This window comes from Urocampus carinirostris, chromosome 8 (assembly GCF_059441175.1).
Source record: "Urocampus carinirostris isolate Australia breed hairy pipefish chromosome 8, RoL_Ucar_1.0, whole genome shotgun sequence".
Lineage (NCBI taxonomy): Eukaryota > Metazoa > Chordata > Actinopteri > Syngnathiformes > Syngnathidae > Urocampus > Urocampus carinirostris.
In genome coordinates this window covers 1,257,487-1,281,181 of record NC_142356.1, presented here as the reverse complement: position 1 = coordinate 1,281,181, position 23,695 = coordinate 1,257,487, and the positions used below count along the sequence as shown (strand labels likewise).

The 23,695-nt window shown below is 39.7% G+C and overlaps 2 protein-coding genes across 3 annotated transcripts in view; both read right to left on the bottom strand.

Moving 5' to 3' along the window:
- htt (huntingtin) overlaps nucleotides 1–2,294 on the bottom strand; it is a 65,800-nt gene extending 63,506 nt beyond the window's left edge. Inside the window, exon 1 of the mRNA XM_088341237.1 lies at nucleotides 1,952–2,294. Coding sequence (XP_088197363.1) covers nucleotides 1,952–2,049 — 98 coding nt within the window. The 5' untranslated portion in view covers nucleotides 2,050–2,294. The remainder of the gene's footprint in view (nucleotides 1–1,951) is intronic.
- A 6,099-nt stretch (nucleotides 2,295–8,393) lies between these two features.
- grk4 (G protein-coupled receptor kinase 4) overlaps nucleotides 8,394–23,695 on the bottom strand; it is a 55,588-nt gene continuing 40,286 nt past the window's right edge. Inside the window, exons 10-16 of one of the 2 annotated variants that reach the window (XM_088341243.1) lie at nucleotides 23,381–23,418; nucleotides 23,202–23,291; nucleotides 22,920–23,128; nucleotides 15,944–16,087; nucleotides 13,407–13,544; nucleotides 11,887–12,018; nucleotides 8,394–11,706 (exon numbers count right to left, since the gene is read on the bottom strand). In XM_088341243.1, the coding sequence (XP_088197369.1) occupies nucleotides 11,656–11,706; nucleotides 11,887–12,018; nucleotides 13,407–13,544; nucleotides 15,944–16,087; nucleotides 22,920–23,128; nucleotides 23,202–23,291; nucleotides 23,381–23,418 (802 nt within the window). In that variant the 3' untranslated portion in view covers nucleotides 8,394–11,655. Of the gene's footprint in view, nucleotides 12,019–13,406; nucleotides 13,545–15,943; nucleotides 16,088–22,919; nucleotides 23,129–23,201; nucleotides 23,292–23,380; nucleotides 23,419–23,695 lie in introns of both variants that reach the window. The other variant, XM_088341242.1, reaches the window with a different exon arrangement.

The following is a 23,695-nucleotide window of genomic DNA, read 5'->3' as shown; positions in this document are numbered from 1 at the left end:
TCACGCACTTTTTTTCTTTTTTTTTTGCGTGGTCTATAGTCAAACTGCCAAGAAGCATGGCAATAGCAACAGTTTCAAGCACTTCACCCAAAATTCAAGCATTTTCCTGACCTAAAAAGACGACATTAAAACCCAAGCAATTTTGAGGATTTCAAGCTGCCGTTCGCACCCAAACAAGTAAGAATATAAGCCAGCGACACCACAAGAAAGCTGGGGAGTGATCAATAAAAGACCAAGCGAGCTGCATACACCCAGAGCGACTGAAAAGAGCTAATAGCCGGAGTTGGTCAGAGCTGGTCGAAGTGGCTAATGTGAGTGACTAGAAGGAGAAGCTAATAAAAAAGCCAGTAATAGATTTCATTTGTCAAGCATCAGGAGCCTGAACAACAAATCCGAAGGACGAATTACAGGATGATTGATTAAGCAGCTACTGAAGGTAAGTCACTCAAGAAAGGACAAAGCGGGAGCAAATAAGGAAAATAAAAGCAGCTCGTGGTGAGCCAAATACTGCAGCAAAGTGGCGAGAGAAGGAAATAGTGAAAAAAGGGTTAGGCATAGAAGTCCCTGAACTCAACGATGTGACATGATCCGCTGTGGAAGCCAAGTGAGACTGAAAAATGAAGCTTGAGCAGCTGACAATAATAGTAGTAGCTAGTGGGGAGTCGCAGCTGACAATAGCTAACATGAGTGGCTGGAGAAAGAAACAGTGGAATAAAGGTTGAAAGAAATGGCTGAATCAGTGATCTAAATATTTACCAAATTATTTACCTACTTGCTTACCTGCTTCCCCTACTTCTTACTAACCTTTCAACATACTCACTCACCTACCTACTTATCTACTAACTTGCCTACTTACTTACCTGCTTGCTTACCAACCTACTTACCTACCTACTTATTTACTTACTTAACTATTTTTTTTACTTGCTTGCTTACCTACCTAATGCCCCCAATAAGCAGTTCGGCGCCTTGCATGGCTGCACGGCCGCTATTGGTGTGTGAGTGTGTGTGTGAATGGGTAAGAGTGAAGCACATTGTAAAGCGCTTTGGGAAGTCTTCATTGACTTGAAAAGCGCTATACAAATGCAGACCATTTACATTCTGATTAAGAAACTGGTTAGTGGGGATTGTAAGAAGCAGTATTCAATTTGGACAATAGGTGGAAGCATGAAATAAGGAGATGATGCTTAAGCCATTCTTTGCAATTTAAAATTGAAATCTATATTTTGCAGTCAAATAGAGTGCAGGTCCGCTAGCATTCAGAAAGCTAAACAGAACAAAAGGGAGGAAAAAGAAAGAAATAAAATCATTAAATAAAAGGATTGAAGAAAAGAAAATTTTAAAAATAAGAGAAGAAAGAAGTGGGAAAAAATGGGACCTACAAAAACAAACGAGAAGAAAAATAAACTTTAAAAGAAGAAATAAAAGAAAAATATGAAAGAAAAGGGGAAATTGAATATAAGGAAAGGGGGAAAAAGTAACAAAGTATGAGTGGCTAGAGAAGGAAACGGCGGCAAATAAACCATTTAACATTCCTCCCGCTGCATACACCCGGTATTACACTGTACCAACCAAGTATTTATGTACTTACCTCAGCATATGCATGTATAGTAAACTGTACTTTCTGTTTTGTTATTAAAAAAATGTTATGGTTTGATGTTCAGGAAGGCACTAACGATGTAACAGATTTCTATCCATCCCTCCCCCGCCATACGATAATTTCACCTTACGCTCCACACCGCGGGAGGGGATTATGTCGTATCCCGGGGGTATCATGTATCCATTTTAATCAGCATGTAAACTGCAAATGCTTGTTATAATGAATGAAAAAAAATCTAAATCTTATCCTGGCTTCAAGTTTTAGCTCCACGACAGGCGCAGCGGCTAGCTTGAAGCTTGCTAGCTCGCTAAGCTAACACGGTGAGATGTTTTCAATAGAAATAAACAGACTTACTGTTTCAGAACCATCTCCTCGGCGGTCGGTGGTCCCTGCTGTTGCTGGAACGACTTGAGCGACTCGAAAGCTTTCATGAGTTTCTCCATAGTTGCCATTTTGCACAAAATCCGGGAAGATGTACTTGCTATTATTTACATGGAGGCGCTGGCTAGCTAGCTAGCTTTAGCTAACTGAGAGACGCTAACGCGGCGGTTTGACACAACCACCGAAAAGCTCTCTGCACAAAATATCAATAGTCGATGTATTTTGACTATCACGTCACGTTAAGAATCCTTGAAAAGGAAAAGAATGGCAGATACGAGAGAGCCATTTTTGATGCGGCTCTGCGTACCTGCAGAAATCCCACCCGGAAGTGACAAGGGGAGAGAGGAGGCGTCGACCAATGAGATGACAGTTGGGAGGTCTTGGACCAATCAAAAAAGAGATTTTTTTGCTGTTTTCCTGTCATGGGGTTTTACACATCAAGAGCTGGATTTCCTTTACAGCATATTTCATTCTAATAAACCGCATTTAAATAAGCGATTACAAGTGAGTGCTAACCTAAATCGAGTTTGAAGTCGGAGGGTCCTCAGGAAATATAACCTACACTCAAGAAAGTGACAAGTGTGACGGAGGATGCGTCCACCAATCAGGTTGCAATCTCGTGATCTTTGGCCAATTGGAAAACAGATCTGTTTGTTGTTGTTTTCCTGTCACGGGGCCAGAGCACGTCTCGATCGTTTTCCGTTTAGTATTTAATAGTTTCTAGATTAATTTTCTTTTCGTCTTCTTATTCCTCCTGTCATATTTATTTGTTTGGTCCATAATCACAAGGAGACTCAAAGGGCTGCACAGACCATAGATTATTGCGAACTATTGACTATTATTAGACAATTCCCTGATCTAAAACCTACATGAGGACTAAGAAAAACTCAAAACCTCAACACGAGGAAAATGAAGACACCCTTTTTTTCTTCTTTTTCATTTTCCTATTCTATCTTTTTCAGCTTTTTCTACCTTTATTCTTTCCCCCTTTTCTGATATTTTTTGTCATCATGTGTTTTGGTCTTCCAATTTCACTTTTTCGTTTTTATCTTTTTTTTCTAGCTTTCCTCTTGTCCCTTTTTGATTTATTGCTCTTCATTTTAAAAGTAACTAAAGACTGTTCGGTCACCCTAAGTCTCCGTTGTTTGTATTCTTGTGTTTTGTAAGTTTTGTTTGCTGGGTTGCACGACATAATAACATTTCATTTAGTGATCAACTAATACACACTGTTCCTTGAACGATAATACGAATATTAGGGCCTCAAATTACCATCCTGAGGGCTGCAATTACTCTGTTCATCCACAAGGCTTGGAGTGCCCGTGGTTCTGTCCATCCCTGTCGATCGTCCGAGAAGTCCACAAGATCAGTCTCCAAAAAGGGAGAAAGATCTGTTTTCTTCATGGATCGTGTGGCTCTCCCCTATGAAAGACTTCTGTTTCAAAGGTAACCCAAGAAAAGATTCAACTCAAAGCCATTTTTAGCGTCTTTGGGCCAATATTTTATTCTAGAACGTTATGAATTCTCTTGTCTGAAGTTCTCTTGTCAGCAGTGTCTTTTGTTTTTGAATTTGATTTTTCTTTCCTTGTAAATAACCCTTACTTGTTAGAAGCAACAGTGCGGTTCTTTATGCATTTCCAAAATTTCCTTTGGATTTTGAGTAGTGGTCAGAATCAATGAACTATAAAATCAATCCTTTTAAACTAAAACGCAATATCTTTTGGGTATTCGTGATAAATACTAGGGACAAAGTGTCTATTTTGGACTATTTCTGATGGTGGATCATCAGTAATGTTCCCTCTAAGCTGCGTGTGTGCGCAATTGCGCACTACCCAGAGCTTTTCCGCGCACAAGAAAATCTAGCCAGCTCACAAAAATCAGGGCTCGAAATTGCTAATTAAGAAGCAAATTAAGTCAAAGTTACAGTGCATGAAGGAAAAAAATACACGGGTTCCCCTGACGCTGTGTTTTAAATGCGGTATTTTGAAGTCAATGTCGAAGTAGAACGGAGTAAAGTCAGTAGAGTTTTTCGAGAACGGGCTTCTTCGGCTCGGCTCACTAAAAGAGGACCGTCTCTTTCGGGTCCCAAACGGCTCTTCAGGTTTACACGACTAAATATTATGTAAAATTGTACACAAAATGACTTAAAGGAAAGAGAACAAAAAAAAAAAAAAGAAAAGAAAAAGTAGTGAAAAGCGGAGAATAAACGAAACAAAAGGAGAGAAAAAGAGAAAAAAAGAGCAGGAAAAAAATCTGAAAAAAAAGCCAGAAGAAAAGAAAGAAGCAAATAAAGGGAAAAAAAGTAATAGAGAACAAAAAAAGCAAGAAAAAAGAAAGAGAAAGGAAAAGGAGAACCAAAAAAGAAAAAAAAGAGAAAAAGTAACGGCTGGGAAAAAATAAACACAATGAAATATTTTTTTAAAGGAATTTTTAAAAAAGGGAGAAAAAACAGGGAAAAAGAGGAAAAAGTTTGTGTTGCATTCAAATAATTTCCAATGATATCAAGTCAATCTTGTGGCCAACATTGTACTTCTACTAAAAAATGTAATTAAATACAGTTCTGTATCGTGCAACCGACTCAAAGAGCCCCCAAAAATGTTAGTATTATGCGACAAAAGATACCAGGAATAAAAGAAATGGAAATCTTGTGAAAGAATTGTAAAAACAAATGACGTTTGTAGGCAATCGTACATGAGTCAATTCATTCAAAAGTGAAAAATAATTTTGCATTGCCGGAAACTCTGCAAAATGTAAGATGATGTCAAGTTTTGGACATGTTTGATAATGACTTAGTTGCCACACTTGGGATTACGGTTGCTCACTGTTGTTTCAAGCGTTGCTCACCGACGCTCAGACCCGCGTAAAATTACAGTGAACATTGATCGTCAGCCCCACCTAGCGGGGCGATCCGGATTACATTTTTAACCAAATAAATAGAATCTAAAGCCTCCATCCTCAATGAATGCACATGACACGGAAAATAAGAGTCGAGAGTACTCCTTTTCTACAAATGGCAGTGTATTGTTTGCTAATTACAAATGAAAGATATGATACAACAACCAGTGATACAACTTGTACGAGGCTTAACAACGACTGCAGTGGTTGAACATCGGGACTGTACACGTACAAAAGGGAAGCGGAAAAGGACATGAAATTTCAATCGAGCGTCCCTCCAGACCTTATTGGGATACGAGAAAAGTGCTCCTTTCACTGGCTTATCACCAGGGTTGGGTCGGGTTACTTGAACTGGATTACTTTCAATTCCTATTGGATGACTCCAATACCAAATATGCTCATAAAAGACAAAAGAAACTAAATATGAATCAAATGATGACTCACAACACGTGGTAAGCTTTCTCTCCTGGCTTTGATCTCCGGCAAAACGAACATCAAATGCCACAGAAACAAAATGAAAATCAGTCCAAACGGCTTGCCAACATCATTTTTGCCGTTCCATGTATTCCGTTACTCCCCAAGCCTGCACAAAATTTTGTCATTTTATTCATATTTACCGTATTTTCCGCACTACAAGGCGCACCTAAAATTCTTAATTTTTTTCAAAAGCTGACCATGCGCCTTATAAAACAGTGCGCCTTATATATGGATCAATATTAAGTCGCAAAGTCTTGCAACTAATGCAAGCAGCCGCCGACTCGATTTTCCCCCGAACGCGAAGTAGTCCGCGGTGTATGCTGGGATTTATATACCGGCGTTTCATTGGCTAACCAATGTGTCAATCATCATTTGAATCGATCACTATTGGCTAAAGTTATTCGGAGGTAAAGGGGGTGGATCCTTTTTATCATTTACAGGCTCGCATAGGCTAAAGGGGCAAAACAAACCCTGCGATTGGCCGAAAAAGATGTGTCAATCATCAGTTGAATCGATCACTCTTGGCTAAAGTTATTCGGAGGTAAAGGGGCAGATCCTTTTTATCATTTACAGGCTCGCATAGGCTAAAGGAGCGAAACAAAGCCTGCAATTGGCCGAAAAAGATGAATGTGAATAGCATGTTTGGTTGTCTACAGCATAGAGGAAACATGTTTTACCATTCTGTATTTGTAAATATTTTACTCTGGATTTACTACACTCACTCCATATAAGAGGACCATGGTTGCGCATTATTATTGAACGCAACGACTTTGGTGAGCTACTCCGGCTATATATTTTCCCAGTATCTTGTTTCAGAGTGATCTCGATGTTGCTGTGACGGGTCTTTTTTTAAATTAAACTCAATTCCAAGTGTTTATTGTCATATGCACAGTAAAGTTGCGAGCGAAAAAGAAAATCGAAACTAAGGAATGGTTGGCATTTCTTGAATCCCAAGACTTTAACCTTCCGAATGATGGAACGATGCATTTGAGTGACATCGTACCGACACCGCATCCGCACGTGTCTACAACACGTATGTGCTTCTTTGCAAGCTTTGGGAATGTTAAGGGGGTAAGAAGTTGGACTGAACCATCTGACTGTTTTGTCCACGTTCCCTTTGTAGCGCCTTATAATCCGGTGCGCCTTATCTATGGAAGATATAGGACCAAAAACCTTTTTTTGGGGGTGCCTCCTATAACCCGGTGCGCCCTTTAGTGCGGAAAATACGGTCGTTTTTTTGGTCTTTTCTTAGCATATTTGGTATTGGAGTCATCCAAAAGTCATTGAAAGTAATCCAGTTCAAGTAACCCTACCCAACCCTGCTTATCACTGACAAACAAACAAAGACAATAAAAAGAATCGGAGAAATTTGGGAAGGATGAAAGGAACACACCCAGTAAAATAAGCACTTTGTTCGACACTCTGGAGAAAAGGAGCCTATGTACACTGAAGTCGTGTCCAAATCGACTCTTTAAGTGTTAAATTATGACTCTGTACACAGAAATAGGGAAGGAAAATCAGAGGAACACCAGGATGCGATTGGCCCCTGTCCCGAAAGTTGAACACCATATAATATATGAATATATGAAATCATGAATTTCCAAAATCAAATGGGCAATATTTGGCGTGGTCATTTTTTTAACACCAGCATTTTTCACAATTATTTTTAACACCCTACTTAGCTCATTTCTAGCATCCGACCGGTGTTAATTTAACCCTAAAAAATAAGCGTACAAGCGAGATTGTTTATTTTACCCTGTTAACAGTGATGGCATTAACTTAAAACATTTTTAAATGTTTATTTTACTCTGTACGGTGTTAATTTAACACTTAAGTTTTTTTTTTTTTTGGGTGGGGTCAATTTATTGTTATTTACTCTGAATTCGGTAACATTTTCATTGTATTAACAGGTTTGTTTGTATTTTTAAATTCTGTAAAAAATAAATCAATTTAATTTAACAAAAATAAGGGTTAAATTAACACTGGTTATTTTACTCTGACCATAATAAGTGATAATGTAACTTTTTTTTGTTAAATTAACACTGTTTCACTTTGCACACAGTAATAGTGTTAATTTAACATTTTTTTGTTAAATGAACCATTTTAACCCTGTACACAGTAATAAGGTTAATTCAACAAAAATAGGGGTTAAATTAACACTGGTTAATTCACTCTGACTATAATAAGTGATAATATAACTTTTTTTTTTGTTAAATTAACACTGATTATTACACTTTGCACACTGTAGTAGTGTTAATTTAACATTTTTTTTGTTAAATGAACCACTTTAACTCTGTACACAATAATAAGGTTAATTTAACAAAAATAAGGGTTAAATTAACATTGGTTATTTCACTCTGACCATAATGAGTGATCCTATATTTTCTTTTGTTAAATTAACACTGATTATTTCACTTTGCACACAGTAATAGTGTTAATTTAACATTTTTTTGTTAAATGAGCCATTTTAACCCTGCACACAGTAATAAGGTTAATTTAACAGAAATAAGGGTTAAATTAACATTGGTTATTTTACTCTGTAATCAGTAAAAGTGTTGATTTTTTTTTTAATAAACAATAACTATTTCACTCCGTACAGTGTTATTTTAACACCAATTCTTTTCCGTACACAGTAATAGTGTTATTTGAACCATTTTTGGTGTTGTTAAAGCAATAAAAACTCTGTACATAGTAATAGTGTTAATTTAACACTGTTAGTGTTCATTTGGCCAAAAAAAAGACATTTTAGAGTCGAATTAACTGTGTTAGTTTAACAAAAACAAGAGTAAAATGACAACAGGTTCAAATTATAATTTGACAAATAATGAAGTATGAAATAACACTATTTGTGTGTAAAGTAAAAAGTGTTAAATGAACACTGGTCATATGTTAGAAATAGGATTTGAAAAAAAAAATCATGGGGTAGAAATGAACACACCATATTTTACGGAAAAATGAGCACGATGTGGATAGAAAGACACTAGGTGGCGCTAGAGCGCCTGCATATTTTTTTGGGGTTCTACATTTTGACTTTACTACGGAGATAAAGTAGAAGAGAAGGGCCATTGGCGACCTGACGTTCATCGACTTATTTTGAAAACTATTACTGCGTAGAGAGTAACACAACCAGTGTTAATTTAACACTCAAAGAGTCCATTGAAACCTTACTTCAGGGGACAGAGGGTCTTTATCGACAGAGCGTCAAACGATTGGACTGTGCAGTGTACGTATTCCAAGAAGGCGATATTTTGTGAGATACTGCAGATATGTTGGCACTGAAAATGTTTTCTTTGTATTTACATAAGAGGAAGCTAACGTATGACGTAGCTATTCATGCAAAACGGCGTCGCAATGCACTTGGTGCGGACATTCAAAACCCTAAGAACAGGAATTTGTCTCACAACGGACGGAAAAAGGAGTAGACGCGTGTGTATGTATTGGCACGGACAGTGATACTTTGGTATTCCCGCAAAGTTTTGATTTTTGAAAAATTGGAACCGGAACACAAAAGAGTGAATAGAAGAAGCTCTTAGCATTTTAGCTCATCATTTTAGGAAGAAAAGCGGCCTTTTTAATTTGTGTTCCAAAAAGGAGAATAGTTTTTATCTTATTACGTATTAGTGAATGTCTTTTATCAATTCCCTTGGGTTTCAGTTTTCTGGACCACTACCTTGTTATAGTCTGCCATTTTCTACGGACTGCCCTCCTAGTATAAGCGTGATTGTCCGCCATTTTTCAATTTCCTCAGGTCTAGCTTCTAAGGACCGCCCTCTCAGTGCAAAAGTAATGGTCAGCCATATTTAGATTCCCCAAAGTTTCGGTTCTTCCTTCCTAGTATAAAAGCGATGGTCAGCCATTTTTCAATTTGCTCTGGTTTTGGTTCTTTGGATTGCCCTCCTAGTACAAGAGTGATAGTAAGCCATGCCCTGCTAGTATAGAAGAGATAGTCTGCCATTTTACAATATATTTAGGTCTCGGTTCTTCAGGCAGTCTTCCTAGTACAATAGTGACAGTCAGACGTTCTTGCCTTATGCTTTGCTTCTTTTGACCACCCTCCTAGTACAAAAGTGATGGTCGGCCATCATATTCTTTGCACTTGTTGTAAATTTCTACTGCTACTTATCTTCAGATTATTTGTGTCTGGAATTTTATCAAAAACTTTGAAGGAACTGCTCATCTCTCCAGGTTTCTGTTGACCAACGTCTTACAACCCAGATAGAAACAAAAACATAGAGGAAGAAATGTCATTTCCTTCTCACCGTCCTCTGTATTAAACCTGAAGTTAGACAACTGAGTATTCCCGATTTCTTTAGATTTCAGTTTTTAGGACCACCCTCTCGGTATTAAAGTGATGGTCATCCATCTTAGTTTTAGCAGTTTCATTGTTCTGTGTCACGTTTGTGTCCGGAATATTCTGTAATAAAAATGCTAGAATACCGAGGTATCACTGTACACCGGTTTTTCAAATAATGCACGTCTCGTTGGATTCCGTTTTGGTTTGGCAAAAAAGTTCAAAATGAAAAAACATTCTGGTGGAAAACGACGTGGTACTGACCGCGGCAGGTGAAATGTGCAAAACGTTTTTGAGGCTTCAGGTAGGAAAAAAGGCAAGAAAGTTAGCTTGTGTGCATGCCGAAGTGTAAAGAAATCAAAACCTGAAAAATGGCACCTGGCAACTGTCATTGTGGAATGTGCAATGGGAGACTTCAAAAAGTTTTTACAGAGTTTTTGATTCAAACGATGCCAAAAAAATAAGTTATTTTCAGAAAAAAAAGAAAAAAGAAAGAATAATCTGACCCCGTATGAAGCGCAAATTCCTTATAGATTCAGAGCTCAATGCATTGAATTTAATGTACACGACTACGGAAACCCAAGAGTCCCAAAATACTTTGAAATAAGTGGGTTTTTTTTATATAGCTAAATAACAGGTTATCATGTCAAATCGTTTTTTATTATTGTTATGAAATAGCTCATCTCATTAGCTGCACCGCTTATCCTCAGTAGGGTCGCGGGGGTGCTGGAGCCCATCCCAACAATCATCGGGCAGTGGACACCCTGAACTGGTTGCCAGCCAATCGCAGGGCACACAGGGACAGACAACTCGCTCTCTCATTCACACCTAGGGACAATTTGGACCGGCCAATTCACCAGATAATGCATGTTTTTGGAATGTGGGAGGAAACCCGAGTGCCCGGAGGAAACCCACGCAAGCACGGGGAGAACATGCAAACTCCGCACAGTGAGTCCGGTAGCTGGATTTGAACCCACACAGGAGGTTCCCAAGACCTTAGAACTGTGCCGCACACGCGCTAACCACTGCGCCGCCGTGCTGCCCTGTTATGAAATATGTACTTAAATATTCTTTGGGGGGCTTCGGTGACTTGAAATATGAAATATGCTTTTCATCATAAAGCCATGGAAGATCCATCCATCCATCCCTCATCTGCAGCGCTTATCCTCAGTAGGGTCGCGGGGGTGCTGGAGCCCATCCCGGCTATCTTCGGGCAGTGGGCAGGGGACACCCCGGACCGGCCAATTGACCCGACATGCATGTTTTTGGAATGTGGGAGGAAACCAGAGAAACCCACGCATTCACAGGGAGAACATGCAAACTCCACACAGGAGGTTCGATCTCACGACCTCAGAACTGTGCCGCACACGCGCTAACCACTGCTCCGCCGTGCTGCCACCATGGAAGATCAATTTTCTAAAAAAATACAGTACATTTTCGAGACATTTTCACTATTCTTCAAAATCTACTCATTAAAATGTAAACAAACACTATTTTTGTTTTAATTTTGTTCATAATAATGTTAGTTAAAGTGAGCCCGTTCTTTATATTTCAGAAGGATTTTGGCACTCCTGGGCTTCCGTACACCATCAAAATGGAGCATTCACAGCATTAAAAACCGAGTTTTGTTTTTTTAAAGGACTGCGCTAAAAACAAAATCAACGACGTGCTTAAAATACAGCCAAAAACAAACAAAGGTGATGCTACCTTGAGTAAAAGAAAGACAAGTTGTACTGTGCTTCTTAAAAAAATAAAATCCGTATTCATTCTCCCCCCAAAAAACGTTATGTATGCATTCAAGTGGTACTCTTATGGCTTTTTGTACAAGACAAGCTTTCGTGAAAATATACATCTAGACGCAAATTCAAGTACAAAGGTACAAAATCTCCAAACTCATACTTTTGTTTTTCGTTTTTTCTCTTTCGTTATAATACAGCTCATAAATACAAGGTGGACATTCACTGAGTTCCTAAGATTCCACGGGGGGGCGGGGCTTGGAGGGGGCGTGGCCCCTAGGTCACCGGGGCTCCTCCGATTCGTCGTCGCCGTAAGCGCTCTTAAAACACACCTGAGGGAGAAGACGTCAACCGTTTTTTTTCTTTTTCCCGGAAACGAATCGAGGAAAAAAATAAGGAAGGGTGAAAAAGGAAAAAGCCGGGAAGTGTAGAAGAAGAAGAAGAAAGCGGGAAGTAGGTCAGGCCCCGCCCCCCGGAAGAGCCGCCACCGGTACGGGAGCGCTAGCACTTGCCTCTCTTCGGAACAATCGGTAAAAGAAACCTCGCTTGGGCGGAGGATTGGGACGGTTCACGTCCAGGTCGGGACATAGCGTCCCGTCCGTCTCGTACACGTTGATTTCTTTGAAGCATTCCATTTCGATCATCTGCGCAGAAAAGAGGGATCCATTTGAAAACGTTTTTTTATACATTTGACGATAAAGGATTTTATACGATTGAATACAAGTGACATTTATTGAGAGCAATGAAGATTTTCAGCGAGTAGGCTTAAGTTCAATGAGCAGTGAAAGTTCAGGGCACCCTGTTAGGAAATATTGTTTACAGCAATGGCGGGAACAGGACGTGAGGCTGATAAGATAGTCGGCACATCCGCCGATGCAGAAAGGCCCTGATGACGGAAGACGGCAGGCATTGTTTGAGAAATGCTCTCTGCTGTATTTGAGTTTTTCAGACTTCATTGGCATGGCCATGGGAGGAGCCGGCACACCATTTTGCGGAAAGACGTGGGCGCACAGGAGAAGCGAGAGGACTTGAAGAGAGGGTTTCCCATCAACTCCAACGACACTAATTCGGGCGTATTCGATGGAGTTCACTTAGTTCAATTGTTAATGAAATTCAATCTGTGTGAAAATGTCGGATTTTCTTTTTCATCTTTTCCGTCAAGAAACGAGCGCGCGTAAATTGTTGGGTGTCGCGCGAACAATTTGGTAAACGATACGTTTTGATATTTATTTCCCAACAAGATGCACGAAGTCTCAAATTTCCAACAATTAAAGCCCCAAAGTGGAATCGTTGACCACTAGATGGCACTGCGTTGCGATACGCTGCAGTGGGTAGCAGCAGGATGCCGGAAGGAAATGCCGGCGACCCAAGTAAGGAATTCCCATTACGGAGAAAAAATACTTTTACTGGATGAAAGTTTGATGTACCGCAAGGAGCACTCAACTAAATATTCCACACTGTCCCTTTAAGAACGTACTCGTTTTGATGAAGCTATTTAAGATTGCACTGACCAAAAAAATAATAAATACATTAAACAAGGATCTTGCACATATTTTGATCATTTTTAGCTTTAAAATGTTAAGATTGTTGGAAAAAACGTTCATTCGTGGGTCATTTGTGTACGTTTTTGTTAATTTTCTAGAAAATAAAAAGTAGACACTAACATTTCAAAAACAACCCTCAGAGAAGCGCAAGAGAAAAACGAGCTGCAAGTTGAAATATGTCCACTTGATGTTGCCAAAGACGTACGTTCTCTCTCTCTCTCTCTCTCTCTCTCTCTCTCTCACGACTTCTCTTTTTATCCCTTTTGTTTCTCACACTCTCTCCCTTTTTTTTTCTTTGTCCCACCCTCTCTCCTTTTCCTTCCCTCTTTCTCTTATTTCTTTATCCCTCTTTTTCTTTCTCTCTCATCTACTAGTCCGGCCCTCGACAGAATGTTTGTTCTATGGTGTGGCCCCCCAGTTCAAATGAGTTTGACACCCCTGATCTAACATCTCTGGAGCAACGGAGGTGACGTTCATGTTTCGGGTACCTCGTTCTGCCAGGGTATGGAGACACTCCCGGTGACAAACTTGTGGTAGAAGTCATCGTCTGTGGGGTCCAGGTTGACTCCCTTCACCGTGGAAAACTGCTCGATGTCCAAAACGTCTTTGCAGTACACGGCCCGAGGCTGACCGGATCCCCAAAACACAAGACGTGGGTCAAAATGGCGGAAATAAGCGTCAATTCGGGGCATGCCGAAGTTAAGGAACGCTATTTGTTTAGTCCTCTGGAGGGCAAGCTCCGTTTTCAAAGGTCCTGCTAGTTTCTCAACTTCCTCTGCTGCCGTTTTTGAAAACAACCACTAATAACGTAAATGTAGTCAATGAAAAATACTTTTGAAAGAATAAATGAAGAAATTGGACCTAAACATTAGAGCCTAACATTTCACAAAAAAAGAATGGCAGTTCTAGAATGTAACAAATCACGTGAAAACTATATATTTTTGAAAAAACTACAAAGAAACGAGAGGGTAGCCTCCCTCCAGCTCAGGTGAGGGTGCTGACAGCAGTTCAGAGTAGCCACCCTTCTTGGAGTCCTTGGAGAATGTGCTCAAGAGCGCACGCCCTGGGGACTCCCTCGTACTGCTGGGGGGCTTCAACCCTCACGTGGGCAATGACAGTGAGACCTGGAGGGGCGTGATTGGGAGGAACAGCCCCCCTGACCCAAGTGGTGTATCATTACTGGACTTCTGTGCCCGTCACAACTTGTCCATAACCAACACCATGTCTAGACATAAGGGTGTCCATATGTGCACTCGGCACCAGGACACCCTAGGGCGTAGTTCGATGATCGACTTTGTAGTGGTTTCATGGGACCTGCGGCCGCATGTTTTGGACACTCTGGTAAAGCTGTTAACCGATCACCACCTAGTGGCGAGTCGGCTCCGATGGTGGGGGAAGATGGCGGTCCAACCTAGCAGACCTGAGCGTGTCGTGAGGGTCTCTTGGAACGGCTCGCAGAATCTCCCGTCAGAAAGAGTTTCGATTCACACCTCTGGCAGAACTTTGCCCATGTACCGAGAGAGGCGGTGGACATAGAGTCAGAGTGGACCCTGTTCCGTGCCTCTGTGATCTCAGGAGCTGATCAGAGCAAAACCCCAGACCCCCCGGTGGTCACTGGGTGGTAAGGGATGCCGTCAAGTTGGAGTTTTATCAGGCCCTCATGTCCTGTGGGACCCTGGAAGCAGCTGGCAGATATCTGCTGGCCAAGCGGAATGCAGCTTCGGGCGTTGGCGAGGCAAAAACTCGGGCATGGGAGGAGTTTGGCGAGGCCACGGAAGACGGCTTCCTGGAAATTCTGGTCCGGCGTCTTACAGAGGGCAAAGCGGTGTGCCGTCAACATTGTGTATAGTGGCTATGGAGCGCTGCTGACCTCGACCCGGGACGTTGTGAATCGGAGTACTTCGAAGACCTCCTCCATCCCACTGACACGTCTTCCTCTGACGAAGTAGAGCCAGGGGACTCTAAGGTGGGCTCTCACATATCTGGGGTTGAAATCACTGAGGTGGACAAAAAGGCCCCAGGGGTTGATGAAAGCCACCCAAAGTGCATCAAGGCTCTGGATGTTGTGGGCGTGTCATGGTTGACACACCTCTGCAACATCACGTGGACATTGGGGACAGTTCCTCTGGACTGGCAGACTAGGGTGGCGGTTCCCATCTTTAAGAAGGAGGACCGGAGAGTGTGTTCCAACAACAGGGGAATCACACTTCTCAGCTTCCCTGCTAAGGTGTATTCACAGGTCCTGGAGAGGAAGGTCCATCAAGAAGCCAAATCTCAGATTCTAGAGGAGCAGTGTGGAACAGTGAACCAGCTCTATACACTCTGCCTGTAAAGCGGCCAGGGTGAAGATCAGCACTTCCAGGTCCAAAACCAGAAAAGGGTGGCATGCCCCTTCAAGGATGGGGATGAGTGAAGGGGTTCAAGTATCCCTGGGTCGTGTTGACAAAAGAGGGTAGGACCGAACAAAATATCGACAGGGTCTGCCGTAATGCAAACCCTGTACCGGTCCATCGCGGTGAAGAGGGAGCTGAGCCGCAAGGCAAAGCTCTCCATTTACCGGTTGATCTACGTTCCTACCCTCACCTTTAGTCGTGAAGTGTTGGTCATGATCTAAAGAACAATATCCTGGTTACAAGCAGCTGAAATGAGTTTCCTCAGCAAGGTGATCTGGCTCTGCCGTCGAGTTAAGGTGACAAGCTCGGTCTTCCGGAAAGGGCTCAGCATAGAGAGGCTGCTCCTCCACATCGAAAAGAACCCATTGAGGAGGCTCAGGCATCAGATAAGGAAGCCCCCCTCAGGAGGTGTTCCAGGCATGTCCCACCGGCCCCAGGGACGACCCAGGACACGCTGGAGAGACTACGACTCTAGGCTGGAAAGGTAACGCTTTAGGATCTTGTCAGAGGAACTGGATGAAGTGGCTGGGGATAGGGGCGGACGTCTGGGCTTGCCTGCCCCCGAGACCCGACCCCGGATAAGCGGAAGAAAACTGATGGAAGGACGGTATAAAAAGAATTTTGTCTCTTACGTCGGGACTGAAAGGCGGTTGCAGCATGTTTGCTTCCAAACGTTTGAAGTTGACGTTCTTGAAGATGGCGTGCTGCTTGACTTCGGCCGCCCCGCCTCCGTTGCCGTGGCAACCCAGACGATGCTTGGGATCCTTGGCTAGCAGCTACGGCAGAAGAAGAATCCCGATCGTTAGCAAAAGGCCGGAAACGAAATTCCCCCTTTACGAATGCACAGTTAGTAAATACTAAAAGAGTTAAAATCTTATTGAAGGAATAAAACATTGAGGAAAAATCCTATTATAATCCAATCTTGCGTTCTGAAAGACAATCAATTCGTGAGCCTCCAAAAAGACCCCAGCCTACAGCTAAGAGACACATTTTATGCAATTCGTTTTCTACTCTGGCCCCTGTGAGAATATTCTTCTACCATGGGGCCCCCAAGCGAATGGTAGTGTGATGGGAAACTATTTGAAGTGGCCAAGGGGCCACGTTGGGTCCAAAAATGGGGCCCCCGCCCTGGAGACCGATCCAATTTTTTCTCATTCATGAATAAATATACTTGTAGACATTTTAATGATAAATTTTACTTTATATACTTATAATTTTTTTTTTAAACACAATTAAAGTAAATAATATATTAGCTCCATGTTTGAAGAATTACACAAAATATTTTGTTTTTTGGTAGTATTATCTTAGCTTTTTTAGTATTTTTGTAATATTTATATTGAACATTTCTGTAGCAGTATTTCTGTATTATGGTATTAAATGCAGTGGTATTTTTGTAATATTTCCAAAGTAGTATATCTGTAATATTTTTGTCGCCTGTCACTATTTAAACCCACGTCTATTTGTCACTTGTTGTCAGTCCGTTTGCGAACCTCGGTTTGCTCTTGGCAAGCTCCAACCTGTTTTTGCTCCAGTCAGTTCCCCGGCTTCAACCCATTTTTTTGATCCTGACCACGTTTTTTTGCTCTCCTGTCCCGGCGACTGACCCATTTTTTCTGTTCCCGACACCGCCATCGCTCGCCACGGAAGTCCCGAATCCCGCGTTTAGAGCGACTTGCCTCCTGCGTCCAGCGATCACCGGATTGTGGGTGCACCCTTTCCCTTTCCTTTAATAAAATGTAACGCAAGTGGGTCCTGTTCTGGTCCTGACACAAAGTAGTTTTTTTGTAGTATTTCAGTAGCAATATTTTTGTATGACTTTAGTATTTTTATATTATTACTGTAATAGTTTTATTTTTAGTATTTCTGTTGTCATATTTCTGTAGTAGTGTTTTTTTAATAATGTCTACTGCAGTAGTATTTTTGTAGTACTCCTATACTTTTTTTCAGAATAAAAGCAAAACAATAAATTAAGTCCCTGTTTTTAAGCAGGACATTTGATATTATTGTTTGACGTCAGATTGTAATATTGTTGTGGTATTTCTGTAATATTTTTGTAGTACTTCAGTAGCAGTATTTTTGTATTATGACTTTAGTATTTTAATAATATTACTGTAATTGTTTTCTGTAGTATTTGTGTTGTAATATTTCTGTAGTAGTGTTTTTGTATTAATGTTTACTGTAGTAGTATTTTTGTCGTATTCCTTTACTTTTTTTTTTTCAGAATAAAATCAAAACAATAAATTAGGTCCCTGTTTTTAAGCAGTACATCTGATATTTTTGTTTGTCGTCAGTTTGTAGTATTGTTGTGGTAATTCTGTAATATTTTTGTCGTATTTCAGTAGCAGTATTTTTGTATAATGACTTTAGTATTTTAATAATATTACTGTAATTGTTTTGGGGTTTTATTTCTGTTGTCATATTTCTGTAGTAGTGTTTTTGTATTAATGTCTGCTGTAGTAGTATTTTAGTAGTATTCCGTTACTTTTTTCAGAATAAAAGCAAAACAATAAATAAGGTCCCTGTTTTTAAGCAGTACATTTGATATTATTGTTTGTCATCAATTTTTATTATTGTTGTGGTACTTCAGTAGCAGTATTTTTGTAGAATGACTTTAGTATTTTAATAATATTACTGTAATTGTTTTTGGGGTTGTATTTCTGTTGTAATATTTCTGTAGTAGTGTTTTTGTATTAATGTTTACTGTAGTAGTATTTTTGTCGTATTCCTTTACTTTTTTTTTCAGAATAAAAGCAAAACAATAAATTAGGTCCCTGTTTATAAGCAGTACATCTGATATTTTTGTTTGTCGTCAGTTTGTAGTATTGTTGTGGTAATTCTGTAATATTTTTGTCGTATTTCAGTAGCAGTATTTTTGTATAATGACTTTAGTATTTTAATAATATTACTGTAATTGTTTTGGGGTTTTATTTCTGTTGTCATATTTCTGTAGTAGTGTTTTTGTATTAATGTCTGCTGTAGTAGTATTTTAGTAGTATTCCGTTACTTTTTTCAGAATAAAAGCAAAACAATAAATAAGGTCCCTGTTTTTAAGCAGTACATTTGATATTATTGTTTGTCATCAATTTTTATTATTGTTGTGGTACTTCAGTAGCAGTATTTTTGTAGAATGACTTTAGTATTTTAATAATATTACTGTAATTGTTTTTGGGGTTGTATTTCTGTTGTAATATTTCTGTAGTAGTGTTTTTGTATTAATGTTTACTGTAGTAGTATTTTTGTCGTATTCCTTTACTTTTTTTTTCAGAATAAAAGCAAAACAATAAATTAGGTCCCTGTTTATAAGCAGTACATCTGATATTTTTGTTTGTCGTCAGTTTGTAGTATTGTTGTGGTAATTCTGTAATATTTTTGTCGTATTTCAGTAGCAGTATTTTTGTATAATGACTTTAGTATTTTAATAATATTACTGTAATTGTTTTGGGGTTTTATTTCTGTTGTCATATTTCTGTAGTAGTGTTTTTGTATTAATGTCTGCTGTAGTAGTATTTTAGTAGTATTCCGTTACTTTTTTCAGAATAAAAGCAAAACAATAAATAAGGTCCCTGTTTTTAAGCAGTACATTTGATATTATTGTTTGTCATCAATTTTTATTATTGTTGTGGTACTTCAGTAGCAGTATTTTTGTAGAATGACTTTAGTATTTTAATAATATTACTGTAATTGTTTTTGGGGTTGTATTTCTGTTGTAATATTTCTGTAGTAGTGTTTTTGTATTAATGTTTACTGTAGTAGTATTTTTGTCGTATTCCTTTACTTTTTTTTTCAGAATAAAAGCAAAACAATAAATTAGGTCCCTGTTTATAAGCAGTACATCTGATATTTTTGTTTGTCGTCAGTTTGTAGTATTGTTGTGGTAATTCTGTAATATTTTTGTCGTATTTCAGTAGCAGTATTTTTGTATAATGACTTTAGTATTTTAATAATATTACTGTAATTGTTTTGGGGTTTTATTTCTGTTGTCATATTTCTGTAGTAGTGTTTTTGTATTAATGTCTGCTGTAGTAGTATTTTAGTAGTATTCCGTTACTTTTTTCAGAATAAAAGCAAAACAATAAATAAGGTCCCTGTTTTTAAGCAGTACATTTGATATTATTGTTTGTCATCAATTTTTATTATTGTTGTGGTACTTCAGTAGCAGTATTTTTGTAGAATGACTTTAGTATTTTAATAATATTACTGTAATTGTTTTTGGGGTTGTATTTCTGTTGTAATATTTCTGTAGTAGTGTTTTTGTATTAATGTTTACTGTAGTAGTATTTTTGTCGTATTCCTTTACTTTTTTTTTCAGAATAAAAGCAAAACAATAAATTAGGTCCCTGTTTATAAGCAGTACATCTGATATTTTTGTTTGTCGTCAGTTTGTAGTATTGTTGTGGTAATTCTGTAATATTTTTGTCGTATTTCAGTAGCAGTATTTTTGTATAATGACTTTAGTATTTTAATAATATTACTGTAATTGTTTTGGGGTCGTATTTCTGTTGTCATATTTCTGTAATAGTGTTTTTGTATTCATGTCTGCTGTAGTAGTATTTTAGTAGTATTGCTTTACTTTTTTCAGAATAAAAGCAAAAAATTAGGTCCCTGTCTTTAAGCAGTACATTTGAGGTTTTTGTTTGTTGTCAGTTTGTAGTATTGTTGTGGTATTTCTGTTGTAAACACACAAATTAACAATTGGAGACAAAGTTGGCACCCAAAAAAACAATTTTACTTTATTTGCTAAGTAATATATCGACCAATTTTCCCACTTTTCCTTTATGAAATGAAATGATCTGCATTTCTCTAGCGCTTTTCAAGTCAATGACTTCCCAAAGCGCTTTACAATGTGCTTCACATTTCCCAATAGCGGCCTTGCAGCCATGTAAGACTCTAACCTGCTTATTGGGGATATTAGGGGTTCAGTGTCTTACCCAAGGACACTTCCACATGTAACACGGACGAGCCGGGATTCGAACTGGGATCCCTTGATCCCAAGACGAGCGCTCTACCTCCTGCGCTACTGCCGCCCCAATTTATGCTGTGGGATAGAATTTGTTTTTTTGGGGGCCCCTCTTTAAGGCATTTCCCTCACTATACAATATGCTCCATCATGAATTCATCTTATGGCATGCCTTCTTCCCGACTCCCTGGAAATGTCCCTTTTTTCCGTCTCTCGTCCTCCCCCCCAGGGAATCTCGTAATCTGTTGAACCCGAGGTCAGAATGTTCCGCGGCAGGACACAAATAAACGTCTCATCCGCTCGGATAAGCTCGGAGGCCCCCCCGTCGTGCAGGGCCTAGCCTCGCCGTCATATTTCAACAACTTTCAGCTAATGGGACATTTTCAAAAGACAGAGACCTTCGTACGACTCGAGCGGGACAAAACAGAGAGCGTCATCGAATCTTCTACCAAAACTGTGAGATTGTAGACCAGGGGTCGCCAAACCCGGGCCCGCGGACTTGCTGACGCCGACGGGCCCGTTCTAAAAAAAAATAGACCTCATCGCGAAATATCAATGTCTAAAATGGGAAGACATTGTGTTGTGTTTTTTTTTTTTTATTGTCTTTAGAAAACAAAAAGTCTAAAAATAGATATCCATCCATCCATCCATTATCTGCAGCGCTTAGGTCGTGAGATCGAAACTCCTGTGTGGAGTTTGCATGTTCTCCCCATGCTTGCGTGGGTTTCCTCCGGGCACTCCGGTTTCCTCCCACATTCCAAAAACATGCATGTCAGGTTCATTGGCCGGTCTAAATTGTCCCTAAGTGTGAATGAGCGAGTGAGTTGTCTGTCTCTGTGTGTGTCTGGCAAGCAGTTCAGAGTGTCCCCCTGCCCACTGCCCGAAGATAGCTGGAATGGGCTCCAGCACCCCCGCGACCCTACTGAGGATAAGCGGTGCAGATCATGGATGGACGAATGAATGATAAAGAGGTAATGTTTTAAAAAGAAACAAGGGGAAAAAGAAAAAAAGGAGAATAAGAAGAACAATTGGACGAATAAAATTGAAAAAATAAATAAAAAGGAAGAAAAGATTTCTTTCTTCGGGGTTGGACGGATGGGACGGTAAAGAAGAAATAGAATATTGCATGTTAAAGTTGATCAGTTTCCTCCCTTGTTGAATCATTCTAAATGATTATCATTAAAAATCAATTGTAAAATATCAGTAAGATAGAAAATGTAATGAATGAATCCAATTCAAAAAACTATTCTGAAGTTCATTTTTAAGGTCCCCTTTGTGTTACTCTCGGCCTCAAAAAGGTTGGAGACCCATGTTGTAGATCTTCACAATGTTTAACAACTATTTTTGTGCTTTTTAAATCCGACCTTACTTTTATTCCACATGTCCAAAAGAAACCTAAGATTATTTTTATCAATATAAGAATAGAACCATTTCTCTCTCAGGTAAACACCGGCTTTTATCTCTTCTCGTTTCAATTGTAATTTTTACCTTTTGGATTTCCCCAAAACATTTATTCGAAATCCCTGCTCTCCGGATTCTTCAAAAAAATGCCCCAGAAGATCAGCATTACTCTTTAAACAATTATAACCCGAGTCAGACCATTATTCTTCAAGGCAAACAGAAGTGCTGTCTCAGGCATCTTGTTTTCTATTGTAATTCCTTACTCTCTGGATTCCGGCAAAACAGATTATTGTAATTCCCTGCTCTTCAGACACCCCAAAAAGAATATCCCAAGCGAGCTTATTTAATAATTTGAAGAATAGAGCCGCCCATTCCTTTCCCAGGCAAACATGAACGTGCTAATGCAAAATTGAATCTCATCTCGTTTGGAAGATTGTAATTCATTGCTCTCCGGACTCTCCAAAAAGGAAAAACGCAAGCAATTGGCTATCTTCTTCAAATGATAAAAAAACACAGACAAACACAGTCTTCTTTGAGGCAAACGACGGAGGGGCTGTTGGGTGCTTTTATCTCTACTCGTTTCAATATTAATTCCTTCCTCTTTGGATCGCCCCAGAACAGAGTATTCTAAATCCCTGCTCTCCGGACTCTCCAAATAGAATAACCCATAAGAAAGTTTTCAATCATTTGAAGAATAAAGCCAAAGTCTGCCCATTTCTCTCTCAGGCAAACTCGGAGCTTCCTATGCATGCTTTCATCTCCTCTGATTTAGACGGTTTTAATTCCCTTCTCTCTGGAATCCCCCAAAACGATGTCTTCAGTAATTAGGTATATTTTTCAAATGTTTAGGAAAATAATTGTTTCTCTCCAAGGCAAACACGGAGGTGCTGTTGCATGCGTTTGGGTCTTCTTGTTAGGATTATTGTAATTCCTTGTTCTCTGGATTCCCCAAAAAGTAGTAGAGCAAGCATATTGCTATTGCTAAATTCTGCTGTTTCAGGACATAATTTAAAGGTGATTTTAGTCGTTTTTTTAAACGTCTTCACGGTTCTTGTGCTTTCTTATCTGTCTGAACTGCTTTTAAGATATCAAGACTGGCAGGCCTTGAGGTGGTCCGACAGCGGTTTCTTAACACTTCCTAGAGTTTTTTTGAAAGTATATTGGAAGCACCTCATATAGCACGTTTCAGACCCCAAAATGACACTCAGATACATTTGATCGGAGATTCTTCCAAGAGCAAACGGCCTCACCTGCCGACAGATGTCTTTGGCGTCCTCCGAGAACTTGTCCGAGTACTCTTCCTGGTCCTCCCGGACTCGTTGGTCCACCTCTTCTCGCTTGACGCGTTCTTTGCGCTTGCGAAAGGGGGACTGGCCTTGGATCATCTCGAAAACCAGGCAGCCCAGACCCCACCAGTCCGGGCTGAAGGTGTAGCTCTCGTTCTGGATCACCTCCGGAGCTGCCGCGGACCAAAAATCCAAGCCCGGTCACCGAGAGGAACCGAAAATCCCAAAAAGAAAACGGCTTCCTACCCATGTAGCCCACGGTGCCCACTCGCCCTCGTATCGAATCTCCTTCGGGGATTTGCACGGCCAGTCCCAGGTCGGAAATCCGGATGTGCCCTAAACCAGATATTTATTTATCCAGGGAGTTCAGGGAAGCAAATTCACAAAACGGGAAAGCTCTCTCTCGCATGTACAGAAAGACATACCGCGATCATCCAGAAGGATGTTTTCAGGTTTCAAGTCTCTGCAAAAAGACAAAAATAGACATTTTGAATCAGTAGTTACAAGTAGAATATTGTATTTAGTGAAATTGAGTTGAAAACAGGATTGGATGGAAGGGAACGAAAATATAACATGACATTTTGGAATATTAAAGGATAAACTTGGCAAATGAAAAGTAATGGATGTACTGAAAATACTAAAAAGGTATAAAAATTGTACTAACAAGTACTAAGAAATGATAAAAAGTGCTAGAAGGTACTAAAACCTACTAAAAAGTATTGAAAAGTGGGCTCAAAAGT